Source organism: Lutra lutra, chromosome 7 (assembly GCF_902655055.1).
Source record: "Lutra lutra chromosome 7, mLutLut1.2, whole genome shotgun sequence".
Classification (NCBI taxonomy): Eukaryota; Metazoa; Chordata; class Mammalia; order Carnivora; family Mustelidae; genus Lutra; species Lutra lutra.
Window position 1 is genome coordinate 146765470 of NC_062284.1, and position 17051 is coordinate 146782520.

General features: G+C 66.8%; 1 protein-coding gene across 4 annotated transcripts in view; it reads left to right on the forward strand.

The window, feature by feature from the left end:
* The first annotated feature begins 1518 nt into the window (after positions 1-1518).
* MTA1 (metastasis associated 1) overlaps positions 1519-17051 on the forward strand; it is a 30670-nt gene continuing 15137 nt past the window's right edge. For all 4 annotated transcript variants that reach the window (XR_007128674.1, XM_047737300.1, XM_047737301.1 and 1 more), the window contains exons 1-2: positions 1519-1681; positions 13123-13190. Coding sequence is in view for 3 of the 4 variants with exons in the window: in XM_047737300.1 (XP_047593256.1) it covers positions 1654-1681; positions 13123-13190 (96 nt within the window). In the remaining variant the exon portion in view is untranslated. The remainder of the gene's footprint in view (positions 1682-13122; positions 13191-17051) is intronic.

Consider the following 17051-nt stretch of genomic DNA (forward strand, 5'->3'; position numbering starts at 1 on the left):
CGCAGAACCCCTGGCTTTTACCACAGCACCTGCTCTGGGCTCTGCTCTGGGGACCTCCGGGTCTGTCCCTAGGGGCCTCCCCCAGTAGTTGGGGGGCCCCACCCCTTGAACGTTTCCCTCCAAGCCCCACAGGGGTGTCCCTCAGCATCATCTCCCTCCAGCCACAGGCCTGCCCACGGTAGTGCTCAGACCAGCTACCTGGGGGCCCAAACACGACATTTGTCTTGGCCCCCAGCAGTGATGACAGTCCTGGCTACAAACTCCTGCTGGGACCTGCTTCTCTCCTCCTGGGATTCCACCCTCTACCTCGTGCTCCTCCCGACTGGGCCACCGGTCTTGCCCGTTCCACGTGGTCACTGCATTTTCCACAGTCCTTGCACCTGAAGCAACATGCGTGTACACACGCACGTATGCACACACAGGCACGTGCACACATGCCCGCGCGCACACAGATGCGCGTGCACACACAGACACACGACCGCGCGCACAGATGCGTGCACACGCACACAGACACACACGCACATACATGCATGCACACAGGCGCACACGCACACACACACGTAGTCATCCTGACGGGTGTGTTGGGTATGTTACAGCCCTTCCAGCCTCCCTATTCCTGGAGTATGTCGCCTTCCTCCTCCCGAACCTCATGGGTCTCAGACGGCTTTCCAGAGGGCGTCCTCTGGGAGTGGCACCCCCGCCTCTGGCTTTTTCATCAGGGAGGCCGCACTAGCTGGGGTGGGGAAGGAGCCCCCATGGAGGTGGCTGGAGGCACTGCCACCATCCAAGCACGGCTGGGGGTTGGGGGCTGGGCAGTGAGGGCAGGGGACAAAGACCGCTGGGGTGAGTGGACAGACCCAGGCCCTGAAGGGAGGTGTGCGACGCGGCCCTGTGGTCAAGGCTGGGCTGCTGAGCTTCAGGCCAGCGGGGGACTTGGAGAACCTCCGTCCCCAGGGAAGGGAGAGTGGGACCGAGGGGGCGGGAAGGCCTCCGGACCAGCGTGGAGGGGTGATGAGAACCCCTGCGGGAAGGGGCAGCAGGGATGCTGGCAGGACCCAGGTGTGGAGGCACCGGGAGGGCCCACCTGGGGAGAGGGGGCGCGGGTGAGGCTAGGACCCTTCCGGGAAGAGGGCGCCGGGGACGCCAGGAGGCCCCAGGCACAGGGAAGCCCTTGCTAGGGGGGTTTGGGGGGATGGGAGGACCCACCCAGGAAGGGGCGCGCGGGGAGGGCTCACCCTGGCAGGCGCGCGCGGACGCGCGGGGAGGGCCCGGCGGGGGCTCGGGAAGGACGCGCCCGGGGGAGCGCGCAGGGCCGAGCGCGGGGGGCCGGGCGCGCGGAGGGGCCCCCCACCCCCACCCCCGGCAGGGGCGCGCGGAGGCGCGGGGAGGGCCGGCCGGGTAACGGCCGCGCGGTGGGCGGCGGCGCCCGAGGCCCCTCCCCTGCCCGCGGCCGCTCCTCCTCTTCCTCTCCCGCCCGCGCCGCGGCCCTCGGTCCCTGCGCGGCCTCGGCGGCCTCGGCGGCGGCGGCGGCGGCGGCCCCTTTAAACCGCCCGCCCCCCGCCCGCGCCCGCGCCCCGCGCCCCGCGCCCCCGCCTCCGGGCCCCGCGCCCCGCGCCCCCGCGCGCCCGGCCCTCCGCCGCCGCCGGCCCGGACATGGCCGCCAACATGTACAGGGTCGGAGGTAAGGCCGCCGCCGCCGCCCGCCTTTATGCGCCGCGCCCCGGCCCCCCCCCCCCCGGCTCCCCCCCCCGGCCGCCCCCGGCTCCCTACCCCCCCCTCGGCCCGGCCGCCCCCGCCGCGCCCGCCGCCCCCGTCCCCAAACCGCCGCCCCGGGCCCGCGCCATCCCTCCCCCACCCCCAGACCCCCGGGCCCGGGGCCCCCAGTCAGCGCTGCCCGGGCCCCCGTCTCTCCCCTCCCCTCCCCCACCGTCCTCCGTCCCCTCCCCCACCCGCTCCGCCCGCCGCGCCGGCCGCACGGCCCCCCCGCGGCCCACTTGGGTCCCCTCCCTCCACCCCTGCGCCCCTCCCCCACCGCGGGCCGCCCCAGGCCGACCCTCCTTACTCCCCCGCCGCGGCCCCCCGCCCGCCGCACCCCCGCCTTCGCCTCCGTTCCCCGCCCGCTCCATCCTTCCCGAGCCGCCGGCTCGGCCCCGCACCTCGGCCTCGGCCCTGCTTGCCCCGGGCCGGCGACCCGAAATGGCCCCGGGCCGGGCCCCGACGGGGGCCAGCGGGTGGCGGCGGCCGAGCGGGCTCGGGGTGGGGGGGGCCGGGGGCTCTGCCCACCTGTTGGGGGCCCGGCCCGGCCTGGCACGGGCGCCGTGCGCGTCGCTGGGCGGCCCGGGAGCATCTTTTGGGCCCGGCGGGCCTGAGCGCTCAGCCCGGCCGGCTGAGCCCCCACTGCCCTGAGCTGGGGCGCGTGGCCCTGGGAGGTGCTGGCTGCCCTCCCGGGGCCGAGCTTCCGGGCTGTGGGGGTGCGCAGGGGTGGGGAGCGCCGTGCTGCGGGCCGCATTCCTCCCCCGGAGCCCGGGAGCCCCTGGGGTGTACCTGGGAGCTTCCCCCAGCAGGTTGCGCGGAGCCCCTGCGGCCGGCCGCCTCCCCCCAGCTCGCCCTGCGCCCCCGCGCTGTTACCACCTCCTGTTGCCGCAGCCCAGCAGGGAGGGAGGGGTGGGGAGAGGTACGGAGCCCTGGGTGGGGGGTGGTGCGGAATCGGCTGGGGCCCTGCGGCTTCCCCCACTTCCTCCTCTGCTTTGGGTCTTAGGAAGCCCCCCTTGCCCCACTGTTCTGTGGGGTCCTGGGCCAGTCCGTGGCTGGTCCCTCCACAGGGAGAGGGCCTCCCCTCACTGTCCCCTCTTCCCATTGGTGCCTGCCGTCCCTGTGTCAGGGGCGGGAACTCTCTCAGTCCTCTCTGTCCCAGTCGACTGTTGTCACCGGTTGGCTGGTCCCCCAAGAGCCTGGGACTCACCTCTCCAGCCAGCCAGGCCTGCTTGTGACCTTGGGCTTAACCTCATCTGTGTAGTGGGTCAGCCATCAGGCCTGCCCCCCACCTCCGGCTCAGGGGCAGTCATGGGAATGGGGGCCCTCCATCCCGTGGAGCAGCCGGCCCCTAGTGGACAGATGTGGGCCGCAGGCAGGGGTGCAGGGGCCCGGCAAGCGAGGGGCCATTCGTTTCCCACCTTAGGGGCAAGGCGGGAGTGTCACCCCAGAGGCCCCTCCCCAACACTCTGCCAGGGAAGCTCCTTGACAGATGCCGGACCCCAGGGGCAACTCCCCTGCCTCCATCCCAGCAGCCCCCAGCCTCTTCCTCAGCCCCCCACTCCCTGCTGCGGCTCAGGGCTCCTCCCTGTCTTGTAGGCAGTTTCTCTGTTCTGCTTCCCCTCTGCGTGCGTGCTTGGAACCACCTCTCTACGGTGCAGACCCCCTCTTTCCTGGTGGGAGGCCCCCACGGCTCCCACCAATGGGTGACACGGCCCTGCAGGCCACCAGCTGGTCCCCACATGCCGTCTGGGCCGTGGGGTTCATTGAATAGATGAAGGCACGATTATCAGAACAGGGGCACCGGCTCCTGGAGGGAGACGAGAGGGGGCCAGGCAGGGTGGCAGGCCGTGGCCCCCGGGCATTGCCTTCCTGGCACGGGGCCGGCGGCTTGAGCAGGACCCCCATCCAGTCCCTGGGCCCCCTTGCTGTGTGGGCTGTGCCGCTTGGCTTTTAGGCCTGTCTGCCTGTGAACTTGGCGGGGTCCTGGCCTGCCCCACATCTGCTGGTCCCCCCTCTGAGCGCCGCAGGTGGGACCACAGGCTCCCACTCAGAACACCCTGTGGGTCCTTGCGAAGGGACTGTTCGCTCTCTGTCTGCATGGGGACTGTGGGGCGGTGGCCCAGGGGCCTGGCAGGGCTGCTTGCTTAGGGAAGGGGCGTCTGGAACGCGTGCCCCTCTCTCTGGAGCTGATTACAGCCCAGGGTTTGGCCCGTCTGGGCGGCTCTGGTCTGGCGGAGTACCACGGGGATGTTCTGAGAAGGGGGACACTTCCTCCACCTTCTTACCTCCACTCCGGACCCTAAGAGCAGAGCCTTTTGCGATGGTGTTGCATTGGGCGAGGGAAGTTAAGAAGGCCAGTCAGGTGTGCCTGTCACATAAGCACTTTCTGAGTCTGACTGTGCCCCAAATACTGCCGAGGACACACCGGGCTAGGAAAGCCGCAGCGGCGAGCCCGAGTTATCTGGGCGTCCTGCGTTTTACCTGGCACGCTGCTCCGAGGCCCTGCCAGGATGCCTGGGTGGGGCGGGCGCCGGGGGGCGGCCCAGTGCCAGCTGACCAGCCGGGTGGAGTGGGTCAGCCTGGGAGGGGACGGCCTGCTTCTTCCCAGGGAAGTGACCTGGCTGCCGACAGAGGCCTTCTGTTGGCGGCTCTGAATGTGGCAAGGCGGGGCCCCACTGTGGGTGGCCGGGTCAGGGTCCATGACCTCTGCTCCTTTGGGGTCTGCTTTCCTGCGCCCTCGGCAGGCTTCGGGACCTGCGCTGTGCTGCGGGTGCTGCGGGGTGACTCTTCCTGGCGCACATTTCAAGCAGAGGGGTTGGGGAAGGTTTTGGAACCCGCAAACCACCCGCCAGCAGGGTCACTCTTGGACAGACTTTGCCGCGGGTCCCCCCTTTCTTTCTGCTCATTGCTGGATGCCAACACCCATTCTCTTGGACAGTGATTTGGGTTTTATTTATTTATTTGACAGAGAGCAAGCGAGTGCACAGTAGGCAGAGCTGCAGGCAGGGGGGAAGCAGACCCTCGCTGAGCAGGGAGCCCCACGTGGGGCTCGATCCCAGGACCCTGGGACCATGACCTGAGCCGAAGTCAGAGGTTTAACCCACTGAGCCACCCAGGCGCCCACGGACAGCAGTTTGCTTTCTAAAAACGTGCATTACAGAGGTGATAGGAGCTCCCCAAGGCGCCTGGCCACTGGGCAGAGTTCGCTTGGGCCGCGCTCTGGGTTCTGCGCCTGTCGCCGCCCCGGCCTCTTGTCAGACGCGCTGCTGTTGCTGTCTGTGGAATTTACGCTTTTGACCAGGTGAGACATGCGCACACGGGAAAATCCCAGACTTGTTAAGGCCAGTGGGGGGTTGCTCAGGGACCCCTGCCGCGAGTGCAGCCCTTTGTCTGGCTCTGGGGCCCGCCCGCCCTGCCCTGCTTTGACCTTCCATGTTTCTCTTTTTTTTTTAAAGATTTTATTTATTTATCTGACAGACAGAGATCACAAGCAGGCAGAGAGGCAGACAGAGAGAGAGGAGGAAGCAGGCTCCCCGCTGCGCAGAGAGCCCGATGCGGGGCTTCATCCCAGGACCCCGAGATCGTGACCTGAGCCGAAGGCAGAGGCTTTAACCCACTGAGCCACCCAGGCGCCCCCCGTGTCTCTTCTGAGAGAAGAATTTGGGCATTAAACTCTAGGATTCATAAAAAAGAAGCTGTGGGTCAAGGATGTTGGAGGGAGGGGTCCAAAGCCTGGCGCCTCTGAGAGGGGCCGCCAGCTCAGAGCAGTACTGCGGGCGCCTGGGGGTGTGGACGTGGGGGCGGCCACCGCGGGGGCCGGGGCGGGGGCATGGGGGCGTCCATGGGGCTGCACTTAGGCCCAGCCTGCCGACTCTGCAGAGTGTGGCTCTGGCTGGCCGGGACCCTGGGTCCCTCTCTGTGCCCCGCGCATCTGGCAGCAGACTCAGGGCGCAGCTGCCCCAGGGCTCTCGAGGGTACTGCGCACGGACGGGGCTCAGGTGCAGCCTCCACAGGGGCCAGGAGTCTGGACTGGGCTCTGCAGACACTGTGAGGTGCTCAGGTCCCCGCTGCCTGCCCTCCCCACATGCAGGGCCGGCTTCTTGGGGCCAACAGGCCTCCTTTCTCCTCTGTGGGGTGGGGGTGGGCTGTGCCTCTTCTCAGGGCCCGTGTGCCCCCTCCCTGGCCCTTGGCATGCCCAGTGGCCCCCACGCTGGGCCGGGCTCTGTGGTCTGTGACTGGCCTTAGGAGGTGGTCCTTCTAAGCTGTCTTCACTGCTTACAACTGCTTAACGGCTTCTGCGGAGCCGAGGGTCCCATGGGAAGCCTCAGAGAGCTTGTGACTCATCCCGGCGCTGCGCAGAGACCCTTTGCAGGGCCCCAGGGCTGGCCCTGCTGGACCCCTGGCCTTGGCAGGGCAGGGCAGGGCTTCCCAGGGGGCCCCCTGTAATGTGGCCCGGAGAAGCCTCAGCCCGCGGTGGGCTGCTGCGCCTGTGGTTCCCACTGACCCTTTACTCAAGGCGGCTGAGCCAGCAGGGTCTTCAGAGAAGAGGAGGGCGGAGGAGGTGCCATGGGCACAGTGGAGTCCCCTCCCCCAGCACGTGTGTGCCCACAGGGGCCCTGCCCCATTGAGGCCTCTGCCCTTCCCCCGTCCTGTGTGCCTCCCCTCCAGGCAGGCTCTGGTCCCGGACTTCTGTGGGGACGGTGATGTGGTCCCGTGCTGCTGGCTCTCCTGGCAGGGCCGCCACCATATTCTGGGGGGGTCCTCTGGAGTCCCCTTGTGCCCCAGCCCAGTAGGGAGGGTGGGGGAAGGGTCCCTGCAGGAGGGCGGCTGGGGTTAGGTGGTAGACGTACCGGGACCCTCCGGCACCGTTTGGGGGATGGTCCGGCAGAGACGTGAGTCGGGTTTCACTCGGTGTCCTGTGCTCCGGGGCTGTGTCTAGGCTGGGCTACTGGCCACTGCGTGTGTTTCTCTTGGTTCCATCCCCAAATTTGAAAAAGAGAGAAAGAAAGAAAGTGCTAGGCTTGCCGGTATCCCCACTGTGGGGGAGCAAAGCGGAAGCCTGGAGCTGGGGGTCCCGTCCCCAGCAGAGCTGGTGGGAGTGGCTTCTGACAGACGGGGTGTGGTGCTCCCGCGGGGTGCTGGGCGCGGCGGGGCGTGGCCGAGCTGTGTTGTGGGACCCTTGTTGTTCGGCTGCCCATGGCCCCTGACCCCATGGGCTGGTCTCCTTGCCGTGACCGCTGTCTGCCACGCGGGCTCTGTTCTTGCTGGGGACCGTCCCCGTGCCTCCCGTGGGTCCCGATCTCCGCCTGCTCCCCACCTTGAGCTGTGACCCACGTCAGGACTCGGGGCACCCACACTGGTCTCTGAGACACGTGTCCCTGACGGGCAGGCCCCAGCTGCGGTCGAAGGGGGTGACGCGCTGCCTCCTGGTCTCATTCCGCACCGTGAGCAGGCCTCCTCCCTGGCCTGTCCAGTGACACGTTTTCCACATGTCTGTCCTCCTGTTAAACTTGTGTTCGGATGCTGTCTGGTGTGGCGCGTCTGCAGGGAGGCCGGGGCGCCGCCCGAGGGCACGCCTGTGTCGGGGTACTCCTCCAGGTGCCGGCCACGTACGCTGAGTCGGGCATCTCTGACCCGGAACCTGCACGGCAGCGGGTCACGTGTCGGTCAGGCCCCCAGACCCTGACCCTGGGTGGTCGCAGCTGGTGTCAGCGGTGGTGGCAGAGTGCACGTCCCCTGTGCCGTCCCGTGGCTGGGTGTGTGCTGTGTGTGTGCTCACGGTCAGGTTTGCCGGGGTCGGCCCGTCTGCCAGCCGTGCCCCAGGGTGCTGGAGAGCATGTCCGCAGCCCCGGGGGTCGCCAGCGTCCGCTGAGCAGAGAGTCCCGGAGGTGGAGTCCCCCAGACATGCCCTCTGAGGCAGGCTCCGTGTCGGTGGCTGGTGCATGTTTGGGCCGTCCTGGCACATGCCACAGGCCGGCCCGTTTGTGGACGACACGCTGAGTTTTCTCGCCCTGGACGCCGGGACGCTGGGAGGCCCAGGTTCCTCCAGACTCGGTGTCTGCTGAGGCCGCCTTCCAGGGTGCGTGGGCCCTGGGGTCGCGTGAGGGGGACTGTCGTGGGGCGGGGGGCGTCGTGGGGAGGCAGGGTCTCAGCCCGAATCCTGGAGTTGCAGGTGACGGATCCCGGAGCGCCGTCTCTGATCTCTGGTGACGACAGGGGAAGCTGGCGTGGACTCTGGGGTGAGTTCCGCAGACACGTCCTGGTTTCTGGAGGACGAAGACGCTGGGACTGGGTCGCTCGCTGCACGGCAAGCATCTTGCGGTCCCGCTGGCGAAGAGCCGCCTGGGGCCTCTTCTCAGGCGCGCGCAGGCCTCTGTCCTGCTCTAAGAATCGGGTAATTTCCTTTCTTAGCGTCGAGTCGGGAGAGCTCGTTGGTGATTCTGGAGTCCCACGTGAGCCGCGCCGAGCTTCCTCCGTTATGATCTGGGCCGGAATCAGCCTCACAGAGGTTTTGTCCTGTTTTCTTAAAATTTTTGTGGTTTTGTGTTTTTATTTTTTTTTAAGATTTTGTTTATTTATCTGACAGAGAGAGAGATCACAAGTAGCAGAGAGGCAGGCGGAGGGAGAGGAGGAAGCAGGCTCCCTGCTGAGCAGGGAGCCCAATATGGGGCTGATCCCAGGACCCTGGGATCATGACCTGAACCGAAGGCAGAGGCTTACCCACTGAGCCACCCGGGCGCCCCTTTTTTTAAATTTTTAAAGATTTTCTTTATTAGAGAGTAAGAGAACGTGTGTGTGCTCAGCAGGGAGCCCGACACGGGGCTTTGTCCCAGGACCCCGGGACCACGACCTGAGCCGACTGTGCCCCCCTGGCGCCCCCCATGGGTCTCACTGTCAAGCCCGTGATCCGTGTTGGGCTGGATGTTGTGCGACGTGAAGTTTGAAGCTCTCCGTTCTTTTCTGCACGTTCACGAGTGCCCTGTCGTCCATCGCCGGTGTCCTTTCTCACAGGACGGGCTGGCTCCCTCGTCATACTGGTTTCCCGTGGCTCTGCGATTCCCGCTGCTGGTTCCCCCGGGAAGCCGCGAGGCCGGGTCCGTGTTCTCGGACGCGTCTGGCCCACTGTGATGTCTGCGTCTCTCACGTGGCTCTGGGTCGGCCCGTGGGGTTTTGATGGGGACGCTGTGGGCTCTCTGCGGGCTGTTTGCGGAGAGTGGCCCCTGCGGCGTGTCCCACGCGCGAGAATTCCAGGAGACTCCTGTCTCGGCGTCACGGTAAACTTTCCCAGGTGCGGCCGATGTCACCCGAGCTGTCACCATGCTGCCCCCGAGTCCGTGGACGCAGTCCTGCTCTGCAGCACTCGGAGTGCCGCGCCGGTCTCTGTGCTGTGACCTCCCCTTGCGGGAACACAGGGAGGCAGTGTGTACGCGGACGCCAGCGGTGTGCGCGTCCTTGTGTGCTCGGCTCAGGTGTCACTGGGGCCACGGCTGCTGTGCCAGCCAGCGCCGTCTGTGTTGGCGTCACCGCGTTCACCCGGCTTGCGAGCGGGCGGCGATCAGGAAAGGTGTAGGATTTAAGGTGGAGCCTCTCGTCCCAGCGGAGCTTCTCCACGGAAGAAAAGGAGACGCGCTGCCGTCCATGGCTCCTGCCCCACGTTCCTCGGCCCGCAGAGCCGCTTCCCGAGTGGCGTGACCGCGCGGAGCGGTGCGTCCAAGGGCCCTGCGGGGACCAGCGGCCGCGAGCGTGCTGTCGGGCAAGTCGGGAGGAGACGGCCCAGCGCAGATGCAAGTGGGGCCACCAGCTCGTGGCGGGGAGCCCGCTCCGACGCTGTGGGGGGCCACCATGCGCTGTGGCCAGAGACTGTCCTGCCTCGGGGCCCTGCTCGTGGGTGCAGGTGGGGGGCCGCCCCGGCCGTGTCTCCGGGGCACCCCGGCTGGCACAGGTGTGGCACGCGGGACGGAGCGGAAACCGTGGGAGGCTCCCAACTGCGTGAGGGCTCAGAGAAGTGGTGCTGGGGGCTGGGGGCTTCATGGGGGACGGGTGAGTCTCCTGCCTCATGGGACCTGCGGGTCGGCGTGACCTCCTCCGCCCTTGTGCGCGTCACTGTCCTCAGCCCTGTGGATTCCGACCCCGCGTAGATCTCATCTTCGCTCGACTCAGCTGCCCTGCGGCAGCCCAGTGTGCGGCAGGGGTTAAATCGTACTGCGATTCCCTAAATCCGGGGGAGGAACTGAAGTTCTGGGGAAGGAGAAGGGCCGCTGTCACCCACCGCTCTCCCGTGTGGCTCAGAAGCTGCTTGCTGACCGTCCTGTGAGGCTGCGTGACCTGGCGCACTTGCCCCCGAGCCGCACCTTGACCAGGCGAGGCCGCTGTGGTGACCGCCAACGGCGCCGGAAGCTCTGGGAGCCCCGTGGGGCGACCGTGTGGCCCGCGCTCCGGCGGGAGGCGCAGCTGGGCCGACCCCGAGTGCCGGGACGGGGCCTCATCCAGGGTTGCAGCGGGCCCTCCGGACCCGGGCACGCGGGGGCCCTGCTTCCCGATGCGCGAGACGGTCAGCGCCGTGGGCAGTGCAGGCCCCTCCCGTGGTGGTTACCGCCGTGCCAGGCGGAACAGCAGGAGGGAAGGGCGCACGGGGCGGGGCCCAGGCTGCAGCCGACTGTCGCCGGGGTCCACGGGCGCCGCGGGACGGGCCGCTGTGCTGTGATGCTGTTCACACACTCTGCGTGGGTTTCTCGTCCTACGTGACGGTGAGACGTGTCAGCAGCACCACACGTCCATACTAGCGGGCGTCACGGTTGCCCTGGACGGCGCAGGGCAGTGACCTTGGATCCCAGTGACGCAGACAATCCTGTCAGCTAAAGCTCCGTGCCCAGTTCTGACCGTCTCCCTCCAGCGTCATTGATGGAGGCTCTGTGGTGTGGTGATGCCGCCTTAGTGCTTGCCTGGCGTCTCGGGCAGAGCCTTCTGCCCTGTGGGCCCCAGACCGACTCCGCGTGTGGCCCTGCGGCCCCTCGGCGGTCCTGTGTGGGCAGCTGTCCCTTCCCTTCTCCTGCTGCTGTCTCATTGTCCCCAGGTCCCTGCCCGGGACCGTGGGCCCTTGGCTGAAGGGACGCTCCTCAGTGCCACATGTGTCCCGCGAGCTCGCGCCCCCTCCCCCCAACCGTGTCAGTCACCTCCATGTAGACTCGGGATTTCTGTACTTGGGGAGTGCTGCCCGGGGCTGTGCCTGGCGTGCTCCTGCTTGGGAGGAGAGCGACAGTGTGAGGGTAGCCGAGGGCTCCCTGGGCGCCTGTGGCCGGCCTGGCGGTGTCCTCTGTTGTCCAGGCTGCTGGAGAGTTCCTATCCGCACCGTGTGTGTCCCTGCGTCTGCTCAGACCGCGCGGCCCGCCTTCCTCGTTCCCCTGCGGTGATTTCTGACGTTGACCCAACCTGCGTTCTGGGACGGACCCCGGGGGCTGCGGTGTTGCGTCAGTTCCCGCGTGGTCTCCACGTCTGCTCTCGGGTACAGTGGGCATGGGACTGGCATCGGGTCCCCCCTTGGTGTTGCCTGGGGTCCCCAGGGATGCCACCTGGGCCTGGGGGGCCGTTTCTTCTCTTTTCTTTCTGTGCCTGTTTCTACTTTGTGGTTACAGTTGGAAGAATTTTTAAATCCATGGGCCGATGCCCCCTTACTTTTTTCTTTTTTAGATTGTTATTTTAGGGAGAGCAGAAGCAGGGGGAGGGCCAGAGGGAGAAGCAGGTTCCCCGCCGAGCAGGGAGCCCGATGTGGGGCTCGATCCCAGGACCCAGAGAGCATGACCCGAGCCAGAGGCAGAGGCCCTGCGGACCGAGCCCGTCGGTGCCCTGGAGCCTGACTTCTTCAACGGGCACAGGGTTGCCCGTTCTCTGGCACGAGCTTGGGTTTGCCCCGTTTCCCCCGAGCCACAGGCTTCTGGCCCAGAGCCGCCGCACGTCCCTTCCTGCCCGGCTCCCGCTCACCGCGCCCCGCACGCCCTCGCAGCGTCTCTCGCTCTCCCTTGCCCCCCGATCGGAGGCTGAGCCGCCACGGCCCATTTTCAGGAGCAGCTTTGCTCCCTCTGGCATTTCTGCGTCGCGCGTGTTCCCGGGTGTGCTGGCATCCGCCGGGCTCTCTGTCTCCTCGCGTCGCTTTCGTCATTGACAACAGGTAACGTACCCGCAGCCAAGCTCGCTCGCCTGAAGCCTGCAGTTCTGTGAATGGCAGGGGCGCTCGCCGGGCTGTGGCCGGCCGCCGGGACGGGTGGGGGCGCGGGGGGGCGGGGTACACCTGCTCGGACGGCCAGCCGCAGGCCCCGGAGGCCTCGGGAGAGCCACGTGCGTTTCTTAGAATGGAAGTTTTGTAACTTTGCATAGAAATGGCTTTTTGAGTGACGATTTACGAGGTAAAAGTCATTCCACCTGCGCAGGCAGGTGTGCAAGGCAGGTGCTCGCTTGGGCCCCCCAGTACCCTGGGACCTCTGGTGGGGGTGGGGCTGGGCTAGGTCCTCCGGCAGAGGCTGTGCTCGGTGTGGCACTTGGCCGTGGCCAGGTCTTAAGCGGCTTCCAGCTGCCACGAGCCTCCCCCCGTCTTCTGCAGAGCTGTGGGGGGAGGGCCTGCGGGCCTTCCGTGTGAGCAGCGGGGGACGGGGGCCGGCGTTCCTGGTGCCGGCTGGTAGGGACCTCAGCCCGGCCCTTTCCTAGCGCTGACTCCGCCCTGGCTGCCGTGGAGCACCGGCAACATCAGGGCGGCGTGCGGCCTCGTGGCTGCCCTGGGCTTCCGTGGGAGCCTGCCAGCCTCCCTGAGACAGAGCCAGGCCGCCCGCTGTGGAGCCGGAGGGACGCTCATAATGACGTGGTGTTCTGGGGGACCTGGCAGGTGGCGGCAGGATCTCTGGACCTCGTTCCTCCGGCACCTGACGTTGTCCCCGTCCCAGTGAGCTTGGCCTCTGCCCAGGAAGCTCTGGTCTCCCCGTTCACTGCCAGGGGTGCACGGGGCCGGGGGAGGATATGCAGGGGCCCAGCAGCCCCCCTCACGCTGATGTGGGCTCCAGGCCTGCTGGTTTCTGTGCTCGCTTGTCTGCTGCGGCCTGTGTGACTGGGGACCGCTGGTGTGGGTCCCTGGGAAAGCGCGGGTGGCTGCAGGCCTCTGCTGGGGGTGGCCCCCTCCCCCTCATCTTGGACCCGTGCCTAGCACCCACCGGCATGTCTCTGGTTCCCTCTTTTCCCTCCGAGATGCTGGGGGCACGAGCTCCTCCATTCCCTCCTGTGTCACGGCCCCTGGAATTGAGGGCGTGGGGATGGGGGGGGTCAGAGCCCCGCTGGTCTCCAGGGCTCCGTGCTGTGGGGTGACGCTCTCTCCTCCTGTTGCAGACTACGTCTATTTCGAGAACTCCTCCAGCAACCCGTACCTGATCCGCAGGATCGAGGAGCTCAACAAGGTAGCGTGTGCGCGTGTGGCCTGCAGGGCTGGGGGCTCAAGTGCCACCTGGGGTCTCAGGGCTGACCCTGGACCCTTTGGTCCGTTTGTCCCCAGGATCACTTGCGTAGACCCGGGTCCTTCTCCTTGGAGAGCCGGGCAGGGAGGTCCTTGCAACCTCATACAGGGGTGTGTCCAGCAGGGCCCTGAGCAGGGCAGGGACGTCTGGCACATGTCTGGGGTGGACGCCCTGTGGGGTCCCTCTGGCTGGGGGTTTCCTGTCCACCTGCTGCCTCTTTCCCACTCGGAGGCACCCACTTTCCCCTTGTTCCAGGCCTGCAGACTGCCGGCCGCACTCCCTGCCTCTCCTGCTGGCCTCCTGATTGGAGGTGTTCTGGGCAGCGCGAGGGGAGAGGCGGGTGCGGCCCTGGGTCAGTGGACTCCCTGCGGCTTCTCCTTGCCTTGAGGTGCTGGGGCTGCCGGGGGAGGGGCCCTCCCCAGGGAGAGACCTGTCGTCCCCCGTGGTGCTCTGTCCCGGACCTCAGGCTGTGTGGCTGGGGGTTTTTGGGTCACACAGGACGGGGCGGGGTGGGCAGGGTGCTGGTCCCCCGAAGACCAGACTGGGTCGCAGCTGAGCCCTGACCCGCTGGCCCTGCTCACCAAGAGCCTCCTGCTGCATGTGCCACATGGGGGGCCGGGAGCCTGTGCCCTCGAGGCTGGTTGGAGCAGCCTGGCAGCTCCTGGAAGGCCCAGGGCTAGGGCTAGAGGTGGCAGGGCCAAGGGAGGCAGCCAGGACATCATGGGGCCCCCGCTGGGACATGTGCCCTCCAGGCGCCTTGTTGGTGGGACGCTTTTGGCCACCTGCCAGGGACGGCTGGAGAAGGGGTGCACAGCATCACAGCTGGACAGGAGCCCGTGGTCACCCCCCCACCTGTTGGCACTGCTGACTCGGGGACTCCTACCGTGGCAGTGGAGAGCATGGTGGGGGGCCACAAGGGGCCAACCCTGCAGTCGCCGTGGACGCTGGGTCTCAGGTGGCTGGGTCAGCAGGTGGCTGGAGGTGGCCTCTCTGACCAGGCCAGCCTGGCCTCTGACCCTCGCTGTGGCTCCGATGCTGAGATGGCAGTCGCACCACCTGTGGGGCCAGTGGGGGACAGTGAGACGCAGATAGCTGGGGCCCGGCCTGGCAGTGGCTGCAGCTGACGCTGTGTCTGCGTGCCTGTAGCCCCGTTACAGGTCAGGTCAGGGCAGGCAGCTGGGGGACCCTCCCCGCACCAGAGAGTGTGGACAGTGGAGGCGGCTGAGCCAGGTAGGAGGTGCTGGTCTGCAGGCACAGTGTGGGCTGGTGCGTCCTCAGCCCCCGGGCCCCACCAGCCTCTCCTGCTGCCCCGTGGGATGTGGGGCTCAGTCCTGGCTGGAGAAGTGGACTCAGATCCACCTCACGGGCCGGGTTCCAGCAGGGGCTGCCCGGAGGTCTGTTTGCAGGCCCTCCTAGTGGGGCCACTGCGCCCATGGGCCCCTCAGGCACAGGAAGAACTGCTCAAAGGTGCCATGTGTTCAAAGGACACCTTGAACGTGGAAAGCCACGTCCTCGCGCTGGTGGGACCAGTTGTAGGAGAAAGGAAGGGTCTGGCAGGAGCACCGGTGCTGCAGAGAAAGGGGCCTGGGACGTGGTGGGCGGCAGTCCAGGGTGCGAAGGAGGACCCGGAGCTGTTGGTGGGAATAAAACCAGAACCTGGGCTTAGCTGAGGAGCTGAGGGTGCCCCCGGAGACCCAGAGTCCAGCGTGCGGTCAGTAGGGAGTGCGGGAGACGAGGGCTGGGCTGCACGGCAGGTGGGGGCTGGTGGCAGGTGGGGCAGGGCAGAACTGGCACCCGAGAGGGGGTGTTGGCGGGCAGGGGGCAGGGGCACCGTGTTCTGCCCCTTTTCCGTAAACAGGGAGTCTCTGCAGACCCACGGCAGTGGTCCTGTCGCGCTGGGTCCCTTTTCATGAGGTGCCCTGTGGAGCTGGCTTGCATCAGCGCAGTGACCCTGGGCTGTGGCCTTCAGGGTAGTTGTTGCCGTTTCTCCTCGGAGCTGGGTGGGTCTGCACAGCGCTGGCGGAAGTTGCTGTTTTGGAAGAAAAGGAGCAGGGGCCTGGGGAGGGATGTGGGGTGGCAGCCAGGCCAGAGGTGCCATAAGGTAGCAGAGGCTGGCAGGGAGTCCTGGAGTGTTAGAAGACCGGCATCTGGTTTGGCGCCTGGGATGTGGGAATCTCAGAAAGATACGACAGAGCACTGAAGGTTAGACCATTTGGGGCTGTGGCCCCCACCGGGAGGGTCTTGAGACCCGCCCAGAGAGCCTGTCCCCTCCCTGCACGCTCTCCTCGTGTCAGGAGACAGTTGCCAGCCTCCTGCCTCCATGTGTGCAGACCGCAGCTTGGGTGGGGCTCCTGGGAGTCCTGAGTGCCAGCAAGGGAGCTCCTGGGAGAGGAAGTCCTGGGTGTCCTGGGTCTCCAGGGCCCGGCTTGAGCCAGGCCTCACCCAGGCTGTGCAGGGCAGTGCCCGTTGCCAGGGCTGGGGTGCAGGGACCCCAGCAGGGCCCTGAGTGGGGGCCGCGGGCTGTGCCCTGCAGACACAGGGCGGTCATCCTATCCCACCCCAGGGATGAGGCTTCGGTGGCCATGGGTCCGACCTCGTCCTCCATGCCCATGTGGCCCTGATGACCATCCTGGGCATCCCCAGCCCTGTGGACGCGGCTCGTCTGGACCCCAACGGGCAGTTTCTGGAACCGTTCCTACGAGATCTGTGGTGATCCGGGGTCCTTCATGGGGCAGCCTCAGGAAGCCTGTGCATGCAGAGCGTCCCCAGGTCTGTAGCTGTTGTGGCAAATGGCGCCTTTCACGGTTTGGTGCCTGTGGGCTGCCGACTGGGTGCCCCCCCAGCATTCTTGGTGCCCCCCATTCTGATACTCGGTAGGAGAGTTTCCATTCTCCCGCTGGAGGGCGGTTGCTGTCGGGGCCCACCCCTGCGCGTGTGTGCAAGTGTGTGGGGCCAAGAGTGGGTCCCGCCTGGCCTTCGTGCTCACCCGCAGAAAGTCCCAGACTTCTTGAAGGACTGTCGGCTTCACAGAATTAAATAACTAAAACTTCAGACGATTTTAATGATAGAGATGCTGGCACTGAGTTGTACGGAGTCGTGGTATAGAAGACTCATTACCCTGTGAGTTGAGGAAAGGTCCCCTCTTCCTGTGAGACTCTCCCTCAGCGTTCTGTTCTCCTCCCGTATTTGTGGAGCTCCATGCAGGTCCGTAAAGGCCTCTCCCCAGGGCGCGGGCGTCGACCGCTCGCTTCCAGTCTCTCGTGGGCTGCCTCTGGGTTATTTTCAAGATGGATGTATTTGGGAGAGGGCGAGCACAAGCAGGGAGAAGCGGGGGAGAGGATCTCGAGCAGACACCCGCTGAGCACAGAGCCCAATGTGGGGCTCGATCCCACCACCCTGCGATCAGGACCTGAACTGAACTCCAGAGTATGACGCTTACCAGACTGAGCCCTCCGGATGGCCCTGGCTGCTTCCGTTTCGACACCGGGGTCAGCTCAGGGGTGTGCTGGCCTTGGTCAGGCCCAGAGGGATGCCGGAAGGCAGGTGCTCCAGGGGCCGAGGGGATGGCAGGCTTTGGCCAACCTCGGGTCATGGTCGTCCTATTCTGGTGACCAGATGTCCACCAGGTTCTGGCCCTGAGCAAGCAAGACCTATGGGAGGGACACAGAGGCCACCGGGAGTGAATCTGGGCCTGTGGGCTAGGGTCAGCTGTGTCCGCAGATGGCACCAGGGGTGGAGGGAAGATAGACCTAGGGTGGGTAGGAGCCCGGACTGGGCTTAGGTCCATCGTGCATCCCTCCCTGG